Raw genomic sequence first — 20,036 nt, 5'->3', positions numbered from 1 at the left:
TGGATACCCGTAATATTACAGTTCTTATTTATTATTATTTTTTTTACTGATTATTTGTGCTTTTGTACCTTTTACTGGCTGTTTGTTTCCTTTATTTTCAGTTTTTATTTTGTATATATATTTTTGGTTTTGTTTTAATTTTGTGCTCTTATTTTTATTTGTTTATGTACAACATTGGGTATATATTAAATTCATAGTAAATAATGAGTTTACAGTTACTTTTAATTATTATTAAGTGTACAGTTTAATAGTTATTTTGTAAGATCTCTGATTCGTGCATTACATGATTTTTATTTTACATTTTTACAAGCAAAAAGTGTAAGCCTTTAGAAAGTTGGCTTTTATAGGCTATGTCTGTCTGAAAAGGTCGCTCGGGTCGTTTAGTATCGACTGAAGCAATTTCAGAGCAGTATGGTCCTAATGGGCCTCGTTACCACTCCCCTACCTCCGTGAGAGTATAGTGTTTTTGGAAAGTTTTGAATTTAAATTCAGGAATTTTTAAACGCTTCTTAATTTGGGATTGTAGTTAGAGGATCTCAGGCAGAGGCAATTGGGATTCCCCCCGTGAATTATTCAGGACGTTTCAGTCCTCACAGCATGAAATTCAGTCGGTGAATGCACACATGTACAGACTCAGTACACGCAGAAAAATATCGCCTTAGACGCTAATTGCTGAATAATATCACTAACATTCCTCCAGGCTTCGTAAATTCATTTTCTGGCAGAGAAAAATGATGCTGATCAGTACAGATACCATCGCATTTAAATGTTTCTTCCTTTGATTTGGAGAAAAACCAGTATAATTAATAAAGAAAGAGTAGAATCATTAAAATTATTTAGTAAAGCGTTTCTAGTTTTATCATAATTATCTCTTATTTTCGCTTCATTATTTAGCACAATATTTTTGTTATGGGTTATGTCAGCATGCTTTCAAGTTTCTTCCATTCCATTCTTTTTTTTTTTTTTTGTTATACGTAGGGGCCAACATTATATACATGTATCATCTATCTAGAGAAGTCAAGTTATTTAAATCCTCTTAAAAATAGGCAGCAACTCTATTCACCCGTTCCTACAATGTACAACAGAACTTCTCAATCAGACGTACGCGAAAGAGTACCTTTTAAGACAGTGATTGCTGGCTTCCCTCACTACTAATGCGTATATTTCAACTAAATTAATTACATCACTGTTTATGATTAATAAAACCTCAAAATTATAATTTTAAAAAGCTGTGTAATTCGAAACTTCGTTATTTTAATTAAGATGGAGATTATTAGCTAATTAAAACGGACAAGGTCCAATTGCGACAGTTATGGGTAACGTGCAGAAATCCTTCCTCCAGAATCGTGAGTAGATTGCCAGTAATTTCGAAATATTTCTCCTTGCAGAGAGAGAGAGCGCCATAAGCGAAGTGAACGTACAAGGAAATGATATCTAGCAGACCGCTGGAATTAAGCGCAGTTTGGATTTCAAAGGAAGTTTGGAAACTGGAAAAATTGGATGTAGTTGCGAAGATGGAGAGAAGATAAGGTAGTCTATGGAGAAAGTGGTAGTTGTTGATTTGTGTTGGTATGGTTTTCTCGAAGACTTTGAGAAAGGATCATCCAAAGAATTGAGTCTGAAATCATTTGCAAACTGGGGTTTGGACTCTTTCTGAAATGGGTCAATACTGGCTCCAGATGATGGAAGCGTTTTAAGAATCTCGTTAAAGATATGCAGTAATGTTTTGATCATGAAAACGATGCATACAATGAGCATAAAAAGTGAAAATTCTTCTGCTGACAGCAGGTACGTTGGAGAGCCTGGGGATAACAAAGATAAGGGACTCCGTAATGATGATCAGTGAAATTAGCTGATATACCTCTTGAAACAGAAGAAGCGGTGCGATGTGTTTAGAGCAAAATCCTAATTTGATTATGAAGCATATCATTCTAAATAGCTAAATCACTGAAGACAATGTTTCGTATTAAAAAAATCTGAGGTTTAGAAAAGGGTAGCATACCCTTTCCAACTTATAAAAGAGAACTTCGTGGTGGCTGCTCCTTCTCTCAAATGAAACATACATTGCATTCGTAAAGGTAAAGTAATCATTTGGGTAAACGTGTTTTCAACCTTCTTCTGTATACACGATGTTTTAAACTGAAAACGGACTTTAATTCCGACATTACGAGATTTTTAACATTACGATTGCAAATTACAGATTATTACATTGGGTCGAAAGGCCACATTCCTTATCTAGCTGGTTCACTTAGGCTTAAACTCCCTTTGACGTTAAATCATAGCATGACTTACTCTCCATTTGTTATATAGGGTTATTCGTGCAATCCGTGGTCAGTCGTGTAAAAGTAACTATGGTAACAGAACACTTGATGTCATCAGATTTGGAGGAAATATTTTTACATAGGTGGCAGAATGCAGTCAAATTGACATAACATTGGCATTTGAGGGACATTACAACGTTTATTATTAACATGCGTAATACAGGCGTAACCCCACAAGAATGTGCGTTTATTTGGAACATTAAGTGAGGGGGGGGGGTGCACTCGAGGAAAAGCTCGACTATACAGACCACATACCTTACTCTGGACAAACTAAGAACTGCATTTGATCCATTGATTAACATGTTTTTCATAGAGCAGCAGCAGGCATGTTAAAAAGTGAAGGTGGATGCTTCGAGCACATTCTGTAATAGTGTTAATTAAATTTTATAAGTGCTTTAAGTAAAATTTTGTTGTATTGCAAAATAGGTTTCATTTTAATTGGATAATCGTGTATAACAAACACAGAAGTCTGCCATTTTATCATGACTGTTTTATTTGTATAATTACTTTTTTACTGACTGTGCCAATGATTTTCGGATTATCTTTTCTTCTTATCAAGCGATATTTATGCTTATAATCTCTAAAAGAATATTCATCAAATTTATTTTAAATTCTCTTTTCTTTTTTCTTTTTTTTTTTTTTGTTACATTACTAATCTGAACTGCGAAGCATTTTTAGTTTTTATGAATTTCGTTTGATAAGCGATTAAAAGAACACTACAAAAATTGCTGTGTGCTGCCTAAAAATTTGAACTCTCAAGGGCAGCCCTGAGAGTTCTAACTTTTTAGGTCGTCCCAGTCACTTGTTTAGAGGTGAAACAAAAGTACTTTAATCTGAACCTCACGTAATCTATTCGTTCTCTATTTTGCATTAGGATGCAGCAGCCAGTATGACAAAGTAAATTCCTCGCTTCTCCCAAAAAAGAAAAGAGCGATGGTCATTGATCGTTCCATTAAATTTGGCCGAAAACATGTCCGCTTCTCCAAATTTTGAGAAAGCAGAGCCGTCTTGAAGAATAGAGAAGGCCATTGCAAACTGTGTTTGGGTTAGAGGTCTTTTACAAGGGGTGGTCAAAAGGTCTTGTACACGCAGTATAAAAGACATGGATGTGTAAAATTCTGTTTTTTTTTTTTTTAATAATTTTTAAATGTATTCGTCCCAGTGTTAAATACATTTATTCCATTTAATTTGCAAAGAGTTTAATCCTTCAAAAAATAAAATAAAATAAATAGGTTTCACAGCTGCTGTCTGCTCTTCATCGTCTTTAAAATTAGTTCCACGAAAATATTACTGAGGTTTCTGAACAAATAATAGTCACTTGGGGCCAGATCTGGGATAACAGGAGGGTTTAACTGTTCATATACCCATATCAACATTCATGAATTTTATCACAGATTTGGTCAACTTTCTCTTCTTTTTCTCGAACTGCAGCTTTTAACTTTGGCTTAATATTCCCCTGTTATTTTGGTTTTAGGTGCAAGGTAATCAATTAACAACAATCTTATTAAATCCTAGAAAATCGAGGCCAACGCTTTAAGAGCTGGGTTAGCTTTTTCGGGGTTGGAGATCCCTTAAGCTTCCATTTCATGTTTTGTAATCTGAATCATAAAATATGGTCAAATTTCATCACCAGTTCCCAAAAGGGATAAAATTCTATACAGATTAGCAGACATTAATTTTAAATTCTCTTTTGATGACTCCACTCTCTGATGTTTATAATAAGAAAAGGGTTCTGGGAACCCACCTTGCCCAAACTTTGGATAACCCCTAAATGCTCCTGTATTATTGTTAAACTCTGTTCATTCTTTCGCATTTCTTTAGCATTTCTGCCTACTTTTGATTTATATATCTCTTGATTATTGAAGGATGTTCGATTTTCTGGATATTCAGTGTTCTTCCACTTAGAAATGTAAAAAATTAAGCTTTAAAAACTCCATAAGACACTGACGTACAATGTTTTCATGTTATTTGATAAGCTATCAAAATAATCTTTGATATATCCTGTTCCGAGATCTTTTTAACACCCCTGATATGACTTGAAAATAAAGGAAGAAGCGTATTATAAAGAGCGTGAGGCCCGATGTAGCAGCCCCTTTTGGCGCCTCTATCGAGCTCGCCCTTTGAAGAGGCCAACAGCCGAAAGGAGCAAGCAGTGAATTCAGAAATTCAGCAATGTTTTTATTAAACTGTGATTTCCATTTTAGGTAGATGGAGAAGCACCGTTATCTTCGATGCTACCATGAAAATGAATTTTAAAAATGCAATAGGGGAGGAGAGGAGTGCAAAAATATCAGTATGGTGAACAAGCCCCGGTAAACAACAGCTGTGGACAAAATTATAAGTAAAACATAAATAAGTGAACAAAACTCATACATTAGCATCGCTTCTTTCAGTTTCGCTGCGCTTTTATTTCAAAAGTTGAAAATATGGTCCTCTATCTAGTATTACTTTCCCATATTTCCACTAGATGGCAGCACCGCTAACACAAAATCACTCGCTCTGCCATTTCTTTCACTTTGCATCAACGTAAAAAAGAGAAACAAGTGTACAGTTTGACGTGGTCAAGAACATTTTGTGAAGGTTTTTAACTTTATTAACAAACTCAGAAGAATGTTCGAGATGGTATCAGTTACTTCGGCTTTCGATTCCCACAATAATTAGTTTGCTCCTCCCAAGAGAGCTTTCTGTTTGCTGCGCACATTTTCTGTTAGTAATTAATTTTTTTTTCTTTAACCAATGCGAGTCGTATATTTTATTGCGATGTCTACTTGCGTACAAAGCAGTGACTGTCTTTTCCAAAACAAAATTTGCATACGCTTCACTCCGTCTTTATTTGCTACTCGTGTTTCTGCGCATAATGAAGTCACAGCCCGATAGAGTTACAGCGTGTGAGTCACACTTACTGGGATGTAACTGGAAGGCTGACGTGCTTCCCATTGGAAAGGTAAAGCTTTTTGGCAACAGACACGATTTTGGCTGAAACAGGTGGCCAAGAATAGTGCATGACTGACGTGATGAGTCTAGAAGTGAATCACGACTACTTTTGCTCCTTCAACTTGATCAGCAACTTGATCAGAAAGTTTCGGATTAGTCAATCGTGAATTAAAATAGTACAGATGAAAACTTATACTCTCTTTTCATTTAATCAAGACGTAAAGGATTTTGTCACTTATCACTCGCTTGAAGATGTCTAAGTTAGAGTTCTTCTGTAGACTGGAGGAACTTCTAAAGGGATCTTCAATTGGGGCTGTAGTTAGCCGATCACAGATAGAGAGATAGATTGGGGTTTCCCCGGTGACTTATTCCTTCAGCCCGCCGTGAATACACATTTGTCCGAGCGGCGAATATAAATTCAGCCTCCCCTTTCTCCCGGTTGTCAACGGCTTGCACGTAATTTTTAACAACCATAGCGGCCGTCGGACTTCTTGGGCCTCCCGGTCGTATGGTAGTTTCACCACTGACTTGCACAGACATAATACACAACGGGGGCATTTAACTACCCTTCAAAATTTATTGAAGGTACATTCCTCTTTCATTCACTCATTTGGATTGAATGAATTAGGAACGAAGATGGGAAATGGGGGAAAAAATTTCCTCATTAATGCCACAAATATACATTGTCTCAGTTCCAAACTCAATTATGTCTGTTTCCACTTACAATCTCTGTTAAGCCCCCATTTCATTTTTCGGAGAGAGAATCTCAGTTACTGGTTGCCTCAACCACCACTCATCTTAGTTTCCTAATGGTTCTCTCTATGGTTCCTGTCCTTTCAAAGGTGGTACTTGTGCCTATGTTCGCTCTGCTCTTTCTTTCAGAGATTCCTTAATCTGGAATCTCCTCTGGCCCTTCGCGGGCAGCACAGTGAGTATAATCAACCTTCCCCACCAAGCTGAAAAGACATTAATTCGATTCTGTCAGTGACGCAAGGAATTTTTATAGGATTCTTTCACAACGTGGCAGAATTAGTCGGGCTCGGGCGAGAGTTGCTTGTTTTTTTTTTTTCTCTCTCATAAACTTCAGCTGGTTCTTTCATGAAAACCAGCTGAAGAATACACACAATTACAGACACAGTGTAGTGACGTCTCATAGCCTCAAATCTTCAATTTCGTTTTCTGCATATATATATATTAAAGCTCGCAGCAGTGTTATTGATTAACAATTGTTGTGAAACAATTGTTAATCAATAACAACACTGAACAGTCTAAAAGCAGAAAATTTCTGTTTTGTACAAATGATTAGTCAAGCCTTTTGGTCTCTTGATAGAGCTGTTAGTGTTAGTATTAACACTGTATTACACCCAATGGTTCTCTTGCATCCACTGCTAAATATACAACTGTCTTATTATAATCCTTATTTCGTTCTAACTCTTGTATCAATGATTTGTTAATACCATTTTCTTAGAAATTTGCTCATATCCAACAAACTGTTTTCCCTCTGCTTGGAAAATTGCTCATATCAAGCCAGTTCCCAAAGAGGGTAAAATATCCCTCCTGTCCTCAACCATTGCACTTTCCCTCTACTCTTTTCAAAGTAATGCACTCTTGAGTAGTACAGCTGATATAATCACAGTCCTTCCAAACCTGATGGAAAAAGCCTGGGTTCAAATCGTCAATAACTCAAGGAATTCTTATGGAATTTTTTTCAGAAGTAGCTAAGGTATTCTGTCTGAGGCGAGAGTAGCGGGGTTTCTCTCTAGGAAACTCTAGTTTTTTCCCGGTAAACATCAAATCGAGCACAGAATACACGCAATTTACAGAATGATACTATTGTTGAACCTCGATTTCCAGGTGCAGACTACTTCCTATAGTTATCCGAGCTAAGAGTTCTTAGTAATTCTTAATTTAGTTTTCTTTATGATATAATTAAACACGGTGAATGGGTTCAACATTTCTTTTTCTCTTTAAAAGCTTTCCTCTCACAATTTATTTATGAAATTATTAAATCACGTAGAATTGAAATTATAAAAAAGTTTCTGCTTCGTCTTTTGTAAAATCGTAGAAGGTAGGTAGGGCGCGTTTGGGGAGATCCGCATTCAAATCTTGTTAAAGAATGGATCGACGCTATAATAAGCAGATTTAGACAATTTTCCTATCAGAAGTACAATGAAAAACCCAATGGCAGCGCTGATTTCGATGTCCAACATCTGGTGGAGTTTTTATTTCTGCATCACCGTATGCAGTGTAGTACGACTGATCACTTGAAGATTAGCATTAGCAGAGGCATATGATGCAAGAAAGCAAGCTTATTCAGCATCAGCCAAAAAAAAAAAAAAACACACCACTCCCATTTCACCCCTCCGTTCGTTCGAAATACCTGTCCAGTTGAGCTTTAAATTTGTTTAGGCTATCAACTTCAACAACAAGTGATGGAAGTCGGTTCCACCAACCAACCACCCGCTGGCCAAAGGCAAATTTCCGCACATCTATCCGACATCCGTCCTTCCTCAATTTGAATTTATGCCCTCTGAGGTGATTATTCTGAGAAAGATGAAGAATCCCATTGGCATTGAGCATGCTCAAACCATTCAAAGCCTTATACACCTCTATCAGATCACCTCGCCGGTGCCTAGTCTCCAGACTCTGTAATTTGCAAAACTTAAGCCTTTCTTCGTAAGAGCAACCCTTTGTTCCATTTACTAATCTTGTTGCCCTTCTCTGTACCCGTTCCAGCAGCTCTACATCCTTCTTGAAATGAGGCCTCCAGACCTGTATACAGTACTCAAGATGTGGCCTTACCATTGCCTTATACAAGGGAATAATCACCTCCTTATCCCTGCTAGAAAAATTCCTGTATATCATTGACAAGACACCATGCGCTACTCTTGCAGCTCGTCTGCACTGCTCAGAGAACTTCATATCTGCCTGCACAATTACCTCCAGGTCCTTTTCATTCTCCACCAATGTCAGTGTAGTACCGCAGAGTTGATACGTTGCTCTGGGGTTACTGTTTCCCATATGCAGCACTTTACATTTGTCGATGTTAAACCTCATTTGCCACCTCTCAGCCCATCTGTTCAACCTTTCCAGATCCTGTTGCAGCAGCATCAGGATGAAACAAGACGAGACTTTGAGACTAGATGGTAGATGATATTGCATTTAAAAAACAAAAAGTAGTTTGGACGTTTCACTCTCATTGAAGCAATGTATTTTCTGTAATCTGTATTTTCTGTCTCTGTAATCTGCAAGTGTATAGTCCATAAATTGCATAAGCAGTCTCACTAGTTGTTTGTTTTTTAGGTTTAATTATAAAAGCAAATCTGCGAAAGAAAGAAAGAAAGTCATATTTGATTGAAAAATAGTCGTTTTAATAATTTCACCAAATGACACGAGCTGTCACATAGTGCTGAATTAGAGAAGGAAATATATCAACCACTAAATGCCATTAAATCGGGAAACTGGAAAACGAGCCACTTTAATTTTGGCTGTGTGATTGGGTCGCCTATTCAGAGCCCTTACTCATTCAGAAGGCATGACATCTCGATAAAAGACCCGTATATCAAGATTTAACATTCCCTTGTCCAATATTTCACTCAACAGGCAAACCCGATACTGCACTTAAATTTTTTTCAGGGAGAAAGACGGGGCCTCATTATTATTGAAATCCGGAACATTTCCACTTAGTCGTAATGCGATCTGTCACCACCACTTCGCGGCCATTATTGGCTATTACTGCAACGACAAAATTTAAGGCGAGAGGAATTTATTAATGCAGTTTGTCATTTGTGCGTCAAGTTCCTTGTCCTTCTGCTTCGTTTCTCAACAGCCCAATTTCAACAATATCTACATAAGGGACCACACAGTACAGCGCCACCGAACATCTGTTTATTTTCTGTCGGACAACTCAATGGCTCTATTGTGTCGTTTCCTCGAGAGAACAGCGTCACTTTGTCATATCGCATGCGACACTATCTGCTGTTTTCTTTTTGTATTTCCTCTCTCTCCCCCTCTCGGTGGGAGCTACTCAACAGCGTGAAAGTTAAATCATATGTCCTAAAATTGACACGCCTTAAAGCGAGGGGAGGGGGAGGGAAGTAGAATTATCTTGACGTCTTATCAGTGATTAAACGTTATCAGAAAAGTGTTGTAGACATGTGCCCGCAAGCTTTCGTGTGTAGGTAATCCGGATGTCGTGTTTTATTAAAAGTTTTGTCCACGATGTTCGTGCCAAAATATTCAATCCGAATATCCACGCGAGTGAATCTCATACCACGTGTCTGGTGTGCGGGTTTAGAAGGGGAGCATCCACTTCCGTAGAAAAACCGGGAGAAAACGTTTCAAACTTCTATAAAATACCAAACTCTATAAATAAGCTCGCTCTTGTTGGGTGAGCTGCAGTACTCTCCGCACGTGATGGCCTCCCCAGATTGTAGACAGGCAGCATCAAAGTGCTGGACATGCTGCATAAGAAGCAGAGAAATGTGCTTCCTAAAAGCCAGCTAATTTAAATTCAGACGTAACCGTTCTTATAAACGTCGTACTTTGTTTTTTTTTTTGTTTGTTTTCTTTTAAATTGCTAAAGTAATTAAACTTTATACAGGAAGTCATATGTCTTCGAAGGCGTCCATCGATTTATAAATAAATAAATAAATTGTTTGATTAATTAATTTCCTGTTTCTATTCTGGGACAGTCGCACAAGGCCAGAAGATCGTGCAGAGAGAGAGAGAGAGAGAGAGAGAGAGAGAGAGAGAGAGAGAGAATCGCAGCCCAACAGCCAGATTAGTGGCTCACAATAAAGTTAATAAACAACAAACGGAAACTACATTTACAATGAATCTGCACATAGTTGACAATTAACTAACTTTTTATAAGTGGATGGGGTTAAACTGTGTTTCTTCTTTACCGTCTCTTTGCAGAGGTCGGCTGTCATCTTCGTAATGGACGTACGGGTAGAAACCCTAATCAGACCCTCGTTGCTGGGATCATACCACTCTCTGAGGTTTGCAAACCAAGATTTCCTTCTTTACCCTCGATTTCTTTTTCCATTTATCTTGCCCTGGATTATCAATTGCAACATCTTTTATTTGTTATTCCTCATCAAATGTCTTAAATATTTTAGTTTCCTTTCCTTAATGGTATTAGTTATTTCTGTCCTTTTCTTCATCCGTCTCATAATCTCATCATTCTTTATCTTATCCGTCCATGACACTCTTAACATTAGCCTGTAACACCACATCTCAAAAGCATTTCAAATAAGTTATTCTGGGTCTTCTTTGTCAGTGTCCAGGCCTCAGCTCCATAAAGGAGGATAGAAAGACGTAACATCTCAGTATTCTTGTTCTTGAAAGAAGAGATCACTGCGGCATAGAATCTTCTTCAATTTAAGGAAGGCTGCACGTGCTTGTTCAATTATTGAGCGTACCTCAATAGAATGGTTCCAGTCCTCGTTTAGCGTACATCCAAAATAACGATAACTTTTAACTCTTTCAATTTCTTCATTATTAATTGCAATTTTTGGTCGTACGTCTTTCTTACTGAACACCATGAATTTTGTTTCCTTAATGTTTAACTTCAGATCAAAATCTTCACTTGTGCTACTTACTCTATCCATTAATGATTGTAGATCATTCTCAGAAGTTTTTTAGAATGATCTACAATCATTTTTATTTTGACTAGCAAAATAGTACCATTTGCATATCTGATCACGGTTACAGTATTACCATTAATCTTTATCCCTTCTCTACATCCCTCTGTAGCTTCCTTAAAAAAAGTTCAGCATATACGTTGAACAATACAGATGATAGAATACAAACTTGACGAAAGCCTCTTTTAATTTCTAAAAGAGGAATTCAGCAAGGAGGAAAGGAGGGATATGCATAGGAGAAGGAAAGTCTCTTCCGACTTTCCTCCTTCTGTGCATACTCTTGCTGATCGTCCCCAAATCAGCAAGTACAAATTCGCAATTATTCTGATGTCATTGTTATCAATTTAAATTTTCTCTAAAATTTTGAACGTTTTGTCATGTCTCACTCGATCGTAAGCTTTCTCATAATTCCATGAAGCAGATGTATACCTCTTGCTTTACATCTCGACATCTTTCTAGTAGATTTCGGACTGCAAACAAAGCTTCCCTAGTATCCAGTCCTTTCCGGAAACCAAATTGAGAATCACTAAGTATTTCCGCATCTCTTATAAATTCGACTATGTATAATCCTGAGAAGTATCTTCAATGCATGACTCATTAAATTTATTGTTCTAAGTTGAAAACATCTATTTGCGTTTGTACATTTCGGTATGGGTATGAACGACGATCTCGACCATTCTCTCTGGGAATTTCTCGTGTCATAAACCTTTTTGAGCAGACTAACCAACATATCTGTTATGTCTCACTTTAAAAGTTATTGAATTTCTTCAGGATCGCTTACCTTTTTGGGTTTAGCATATTTAATCGCAAAGATCACTTCCTCCTCCATGATACTCGGTCCTTCCCCATTTTCCGATCTGTCAAACTTTTCATTTCTGTTGTCATCAAACAATTCTCTGATACATCCTTGCCAGCACTCAAGTCTTTCTTCAACTGAAATTGTAATCATTCTGTTCTCCTTTTTTAGTATTCCTCTATAAGTTCTGTAGTGAAGTCCTAAAGTATCTTTCAAGACTTTGTTGAATTGGATGTAAAGATTCTAGTTTCTCGATTTCTTCACATTTCGACCCATCCAGTTTTATTTTGCTTCCTTATGTTCTTTCTGATTTCCGCTCTTAGTTTTTTGTATTCTGCTGAGTTGCTTTTGTTCTGTCTTCTCTTTTCCATCACTACATCACTCGTTATCCACTTCTGTTTGACTTTTAGAGGTTCACTTTTCGGATGATTATCTGCCACTTTGAGCGCAGCATCTTTAATTGATCTCCATCTCTCATTTACACCGATGAGCCAAAACATTATGACCACCTACCTATTATGATGTTGGTCCTCCACGTGCAGCCAAAACAGCTCGTACCCCGCAAGACATGGACGCTACAAGATTTCTAAATGTGTCTTGTGGTATTTGGTACCAACACGCAACCAGCAGATCCTTTAACTCCTGTAAGGTCCGTGGTTGAGACGCCGCAGATCGGAGTTCTGTTCCGACAAACACCACAGGTGCTCGATGGAATTGATGTCTGGAGAATTTGGAGGCCAGAGCAATACCTGGAAGTCTTCATGTTTCGCGAACTAGTCTTGAACAATCCGGGCGGTGTGGCCTAGCGCATTATCCTGCTGAAAGACGGCACCGCCAGAGGGGGAAGACCGTTGCCATGAAAGGGTGTATCTGGTCAGCAATGATGTTTAGGTAGACGGTAGACATCAGAGTGCCCGGCACATGGATGACTGGACCCAGGGTATCTCAACAGAACATCGCCCAAAGCATGACACCACCGCCGCCACCAGCTTGATTTCGTCCCTCGGTGCATCCAGGCACCATCAATTCCCCAGGTAAACGACGAACACGTACCCGGCCGTCCACATGGTGCAATAGGAAACTTATTCATCGGACCGGACGACCTTCTTCCAATCACTCAAGTCCAGTTTCGATGCCCGCGGTCGCCTCCGTAGCCAGGTGGGCAGGAGCAGCAGTGCGTAGCACACGCCTCTTGATTAGACCGGAGTTCGAGCCCGTGACCACCAAATACGGAAGATGTATGCGAAGAGGTCAGGGAATGACCACCGCATATCCCCGGAGCAATATGGCCTTAGTTGCTAATGCTCCTAAAAAAAACCCAATAACAATAACGATGCTCGCGTGCCCATTGTAGGCGCTGTCGCGGGTGAACCGTGGTTAGCTTGGCCACTCGGAATGGCCTGCGGCTACGCAGCCCCATTTTCAACAGGGTTCGATGTAGTGTGTGTTGTCACACATTACTCCCGTCACCAGCATTCCAATTACCGGCTAGTTGCGCCACAGTCGCCCTTCTGTTGCCACGTACCATCCGGGAGAGCCTTCGCTTACCTCGAGCATCGATGAGCCGTGGTCGTCCAACACCTCACCGGCGGTTCGTGGGTTCCTCCTCCTCGGACCACTTTCGATAGGTACTAACCACTTTTGTCACTCTCGCTTAAGTCTGCTGCCTTTTCCATCTGAAGAACAAGTGTCACGCTGATTAACGGAGCTCAGTATCAGGTGTTTTCTATACCGTCTCCCGACCCGCGCACGGGCCGTAGTTCACCTGCAGTTGCTTCGATTTTCATTACGACTCGCTGGTCATAATGTTTTGGCTCATCGGTGTATACTTTCTGGGAGGATATAATTCAGTTCCTTCTTCAAAGAGTCTTCGATCTTATTTTTAGTATCTTTGTTCTCCAATCTTTGGAGGTAAATCGGTTGTTTATCCTCCTTATTTAGTTGTTTCAGTTTCACTTTCGGTTCATAATTAATGGATTATGGCCATAACATATCAACGCTTGGATATGTTCTCAAACGCTTCACGCGGTTTTCAAAGCGATGGTTGATCAAAACATAATCAATTTGATTCCTCACAATATTGTTTTTCTCCATCCCCTGGAGATTATCATGTATATAGTGTGCGCGGTGGCAGCTCAAAAAAGGTATTCGTTATTACCAATAACTCAATCAGCGTGTCTCCATGGTCATTTCTCCAAACTTGCCCGCAGTCCCTCTGCATTCATCAACTTTGGCCTTATAGTCACCCATTATCAATGTGACGTCTCCGCTCTTGGATATTTGTAGCATCTGTTTAATTTGTTCATAAAATGCCTCAATCTCCTCTTCACATTTATTGGCTGTTGGCGCATAGATCTGGATTATATTTAAGTTGTAGGATTTTGTTGCTATTTGAATCATCATCACTCTGTCTGAGTAAGGTAATACATTTTTCACTGCCTTACAAACTTTAGTAGTAACAAAAATCCAACTCATTCTCTATTATTTCGGTATCAGTGCCCGCGTAATAAAACATACCATTATCTGTAACACATTTATCATTGCCTAGCCATCTGACCTCACTAACACGAAGAATATCTACTTAAGTCTCTTCATTTCTTGAGCTAAATTATCAAATTTTCCTGCTTCGCGCAAACTCATCACGATTCATGTCCCAACCCTAAGCGACGAACACCCGGAGATTCTTAGTATTAGTTAACGGTAAACTGTTTACCATTTACCCTTAATTGATACGATCGATGGGATATTTTATTTTCTCTAAAAAGTGTTTTGAGAAAGAAAGTGGCCTGCATTAATTCTTTATATTTCCCACATTAAAAGTAACTCTTCAGTCCAGATGAACAAAAGGATCTTATGGCGCTGTATTAAAATTTTGTTTAGTTGCTTCTCTGATCGTAGTGCACGCATCATTCCGGTGATTTTTATTGCGTGTTCAAATGTGTGTTTCATCCCGACTGAAGAGACCAATAACAATTCATCCAGTCTCCGATAGCAAAACCTTCCCAAACGAGTAAGAAGGCAAGTCCACTCTGCAGTCACGGAGAAGAAATCAGTGCAATGAATTATTCTGTAAGCAGAATTAATGTATTTATCCTTTCTAAAGAAATGTAAGCTGGAATTCAGTCGAACTGAAACGGAGAGGATTATTAGTAAATTGTATCTAGCATTCAGTTGAATAGGACAAAATATTGCGATTCGCAATATTTTGTACCAGTTGACAGCCAAACGCAATCCGCGAATGTTATAAAAAACGTTTTTTTTTTTTTTGATGGATTGAACGCTAAATTTCGTATCCCAAAAAAATCGAGATGGTACGTCCCACTCTTAATGACGTGTTGTTTGGGTCAGTTTCTACGGTAGCATGGAGAGAGAGAGAGAGAGAGAGACCAACAATACTTTTAGCTACCGACTCAAACCTTAAGGTAGTGACTGAAATGTATTAAGGGCTTTAGCCTCAGGCTGCGAGAAATTTAGACAACGTACAAGTTAGTGCAAACGCATCATATTAGTACGCAGTTAAACTCTGAATTAGCACAAATATGCAAAGGCGGCATCGTTTAAGTTATATCTCATATTGTGAACACCTTTACAACGAGTTGCCATGATATTGCACTACTTCGAATAAATAACGCTTCACCAAAGGAGAAGACTGTTGTTACTTATTCTCAGCGGATACCACCACCACCAAGACGGCACCGTTGCAGGGCTATTTGGCCCTTCTTCGGTGGGTGGATAGGTACCCTAGTAACTCCACAATATGATGCCTCATATTGTGGAGTTATACTTTGTACTTCATAACAGTTTTGTCATCGTTGCGTCACTAGGGTACCTATCCACCCACCGAAGAAGGGCCAAATAGCCCTGAAACGGCGCCAGGGGGAGCCTGATGATGTCCGGAGTTTCCAAGAATAGTTTTCCTCGCTAGCGAAACGTTGTCTATTCGAGAAGTGTGAATTTTTGAGTGGTGTGAGTTGAAGGAGTTACTGTCTCTTTCATTCTTCTACACAGTTTCTTTTCCTCTTCCGCTCCTACTATTACTTTCCCTCTACTTTTTTGCTTTTCTAAGTCTAATAGGGACAAGTGGAAAATAGAGTTATTATCCCACACATACATATACAAAATAGCCCTGAACGGTGCCATCTGGGTGGTGGTATCCGCTGAGACTTATTCTCAGCGGATAAGTAACAACAATCTTCTCCTTTGGTGACGCGTTCCTTATTCGAAGTAGTGCAATATCATGGCAACTCGTGAAGGTCTTCACAATATGAGATATAACGTAAACGATGCCGCCTTTGCATATTTATGCTAATTCAGAGTTTAGCTGAGTACTAACTAGGATGCGTTTGCACTAACTTGTACCTTAAGGTAGTTCGTGAACCGCTTCTACATTGTACCAAAGACAAGGAATACCAACGAATAAGAACATTTTATGTAAATTTTTTGTTTATACAAATGTTATTTAAGATATAATACCAAATAAAGCTGCAAAAGGCAGACAAAAGAGCCCTTTACAATTGACATGTCTCGCGTAAAACAGTTTAGTGAATTCAAAGGTTAGCAAATAGCGAGATTCCATCGAACTTTGCGAATGATGGATTTCTATAGTATGTATTTATATATTTGTAAAGTTAAGAAGCTTCTTAACCTTCCAATTGCATTCATTGCATGTGAAAGGCAGTTGGCCCTGGTGAAGTCGATCAAGGCATTAGTAGAAGCACGTGATGCAAGAAAGCAAGCGCTTATACAGCATCAGCCAATGATGCCAATGATCCATTCATTCGAAATGTTTGCCTAGTTCAGCCTTAAATTTATTTAAGCTCTAAACTTCCACAACAACAGTTGGAAGTTTATTCCATAAACCAACTACCCGCTGGCTAAAGGCAAACTTCCGCACATCTATTCTACAACTGTCTTTCCTCAGTTTGAATCTACGCCCCCTCAGGTTTGTAATCTGAGCAAGAGGAAGAATCCCATTAGCATTGAGCCTGCTCAATCCATTCAAGGCCTGTCCATCAATCCATCCAAGGCATATCTACTAGATGATCGCGTATTTTCACAACAAGATATCTCCAAGCAGTTAGAGATTAAAAACAGATTTCAAAACAATGAAAACTTAGCAAAGAATCACGCAGGTCTGGGAAAGAGTTAATACTCACAATGAGCGCAGAACGTTGGATCAACAGGGTGATCCATACATATCAACCTAGTTTTCTTCAATAAAGCTAGCGTATAACGACCGATAGCTCTCGTGTCCAGCACAGTTGGTAGAATTGCAGTCCTCCCCACACTGGGTGGAAAAGATCTGAGTTAGAATCCTGTCGATGACGCGAGAAAATTTTATGGGTCTTTTTTACAACATGGGTTTCATGCAAGAATAGGATATATATATATATTTATTTTTTTTTTTTTTTTTCCTCACAGAAACTCGTGTTTTTCGTCCAGCAACCAGCAAATCGACCACAGAATACACTCAATTTACAGACATATTGTATACGGCGCAATGTGGCCTAAGTTACTGATGCGCCTAAAATTCGACAACAATAACAACGAACGATGTAACCTCTCATATTCTAAGGAACTGGCCTCTGAAGGAGTGGAAAAGAATTCTCTAGAAATGTAAATCCCAATGTATGTTTTTTCGTTAGATAGAAGAACTTGGGTATGGCTTTTGAAGAGGACTCTGCACGGTGTTAGGTTGAGACTGTTTTTATAGTATGATGTCGGACTGATGATTTTTGTGGATACTGTGACATCCTCAATAGAATTCTGCTAATGTTGATGCAGTTTTTTCTTGTGTATAACGTTATTTATCTAATTGAGGCCACCGTAGCTTAGTGGTCAGGCGCGCGGGTGCATCAGTACACGTGCCTTGAGTGACCGGGGTTCAAGCCCGTGACTGCTGAATACGGTGCTGTTTCTTGTATTCTGTGTATCTTGTAAAACTCCTCTGACCGTTTGGTCGTCCCGGAGTATAAACAGAAAATTTATTTTATTGAACTATGCTCCGTCATAAATCTTGATGTGTGACTGTTTGGGGAATAATATTACGTAACACAGTGCAACACATTGAGTTCAATAGAACTACTGTATGATGAACTGGAAAGATGGATTCGGCAATGGAAGTCAACAGCATTTATCCAATTAAAGACTGTCCTGATGGAGAAAGAGAGAATTTCCTTCAATACATGTCAGGAATTGTTAGCCTGTTCTAAGATAATGTGGTCCTGCAAAGCATTAAAATCTGATCGGCGTTGATCAGACTGTATGATCGGCTTTTCTGTGAGTGTGGCCGTACTGCCCCGGGAAATCAACCTTTCATCCAGCAAAACAAGCAAACCGATCGTACAGTAAACTCAGTTTACAGAAGAACACTAACGCATCATAGCCTTAGTTGCTTTGGCGCAAAAACAAAAAAAAAAAAAAAAAAAAAAAATCGTTGTGCAGAATGGTGTGCAATTATTAAACAAGGGACCATCGGACTACCCTTTCCTGGCACTGTAACCAACAGCCTCTATCCAGCAATGCCTCAGCTTATTTAAAATTACTCCTGTAAATGAAATGGAGAATCGTGGTTTCATGCGAATCTAAAAGGACAAGCACAAAATTTTAATTTTCTGAAATAAAACGTCCAACTTACCTTATGATGAACATCTCCAATCGATTACCGCATCGAAGTATCACCTCCTGCACTTGTCCGTAGGTCAGATCTTGTACATTGATACGACCGATCTGAATCACCTCATCTCCCTCTCTCAGACCACACTTTTCGGCCAAACTGTCCTCTCCAATCTAAAAATGAAAAATAAACCCCATCTTGAAATTTCTAGTTAAGATTTCTCAGAAAAACAAGTTATTTACTAAATTTTAAAATTTAAAAAACTGAACTGAAATGGCAGAAAATGAAAATTAATTAACAAACTACCGTGCATATAATCCGAAACTAGAAATGTAGAGAATACAGGGTGGAAAATAGATTTAATTCGATTTTTCTCAAATTTTAAGTCAAATTTTTAATTTTTTTTTAAGCGTCAAATTAGTTTCATCGAGATTCTAGCTTAAACTGGAGCGTCGATTGTTTTAATTCCGTCCATATAATAGATTAGAGCACATTATGATCTACTATCTGAACTGTTAATTCCTTCTTGGCACTTTTGCTATTTTTTTAAACCATTCATTTCTTGCCCATTTTAAATTTTTTCATTGTTAGATATCTCGGACGTTTTGCGTTTTAGCCTTAACCTCCTATGTAATACAAGAAACAGGCTTTGCTGTGCCAGCCAAAAAATAATAATAAAATAAAATGTATAAACATATGAAAAAAAGAAAAGTTAATTATGCATTTCTCTCCTCATGTAGATAACTAACTATCCAGCTGACTTTCGAATTTCTGTACGCCTCTTTCTGTAAGTAGTTGCGAACGAACTAAATTTGTTTCTTAGTGTATCTGTCTAATGCTGTAGAGGAACTTCGCCCCGAGTTTCCTTGACATTGCGCTGCTCTAAATGAAAGGCACTGCCTCAATGAAGAAGTATTCGGCTTTTATTTAAGGTGTGTCACGGCCCTGATCCGGGTTTCGATCCTTTTTTTGGAGTTTCATCGATGGCCATTGTGAAGACCTCCCAGTGACGACATACACTGAGTGATCACTGGATTATGACCACCCCTATGAAAACTGAATGCGACCCGTTGACCACGTGAGGTACGAGAGTGCGGAGTTAGTCGACCTACGTAGCATAGATAAGGTGTCAGTGGTTCAGTAGGTAGTAAAAGTCCGAGCATGATGGTAAAAATAAGGATTTATTAGACTTTGATAAAGGACAGAGTGTGAAAGTTCGACGAGTTGGTGCTTCGATTACCCAAACGACTGAACTGGTGGGGTGTTCGAGAGCCGCCGTAGTTAAAGTGTACTAGGACTGGCGTCAAAACGGTCAAACAACGATTCGACGGCAAAACTGCAAAGGTCAGCGAAAGGTTGATGTTAGAGGTTAGCGTCAGGTCCGACGACGCGAACAGGCGCAGCACTGTTGAAGAGTTGACTACCCAATACAACATGGGCCAACCCGGAACAATATCTGGCATGACCATGCGTCGCACGTATGGGCTATACCAGCAGACGACCCCTACGGCAGCCTATCCTAACCAAGGTTCATCGGCATAAAAGACTCGCCTGGTGCAAAGAGTATGCAAGTTGGACGTTAGAAGAAGGTGTGCTGGTCGGATGAGTCACGTTATTTACTCCACACTGTGGATGGTTGTGTACGGATTTGGCGTCAACAACAAGACGCTCTTCATCCATCGTGCATGGTATCAAAAGTGCAGGCCGGTGGAGGCGGTTGT

At 39.1% G+C, this 20,036-nt stretch overlaps 1 protein-coding gene across 1 annotated transcript in view; it reads right to left on the bottom strand.

Moving 5' to 3' along the window:
• LOC150088165 (uncharacterized) overlaps positions 1-20,036 on the bottom strand; it is a 97,656-nt gene that overhangs the window by 63,295 nt on the left and 14,325 nt on the right. The window contains exon 2 of the mRNA XM_090369357.1: positions 18,337-18,488. Within this exon, the coding sequence (XP_090225483.1) occupies positions 18,337-18,488 (152 nt within the window). The remainder of the gene's footprint in view (positions 1-18,336; positions 18,489-20,036) is intronic.

This window comes from Mastigoproctus giganteus, chromosome 3 (genome assembly GCF_048544385.1).
Source record: "Mastigoproctus giganteus isolate SK-2022 chromosome 3, ASM4854438v1, whole genome shotgun sequence".
Taxonomy (NCBI): domain Eukaryota; kingdom Metazoa; phylum Arthropoda; class Arachnida; order Uropygi; family Thelyphonidae; genus Mastigoproctus; species Mastigoproctus giganteus.
The sequence above is the reverse complement of the archived record's forward strand: the minus strand, read 5'-3'. Positions and strand labels throughout refer to the sequence as shown.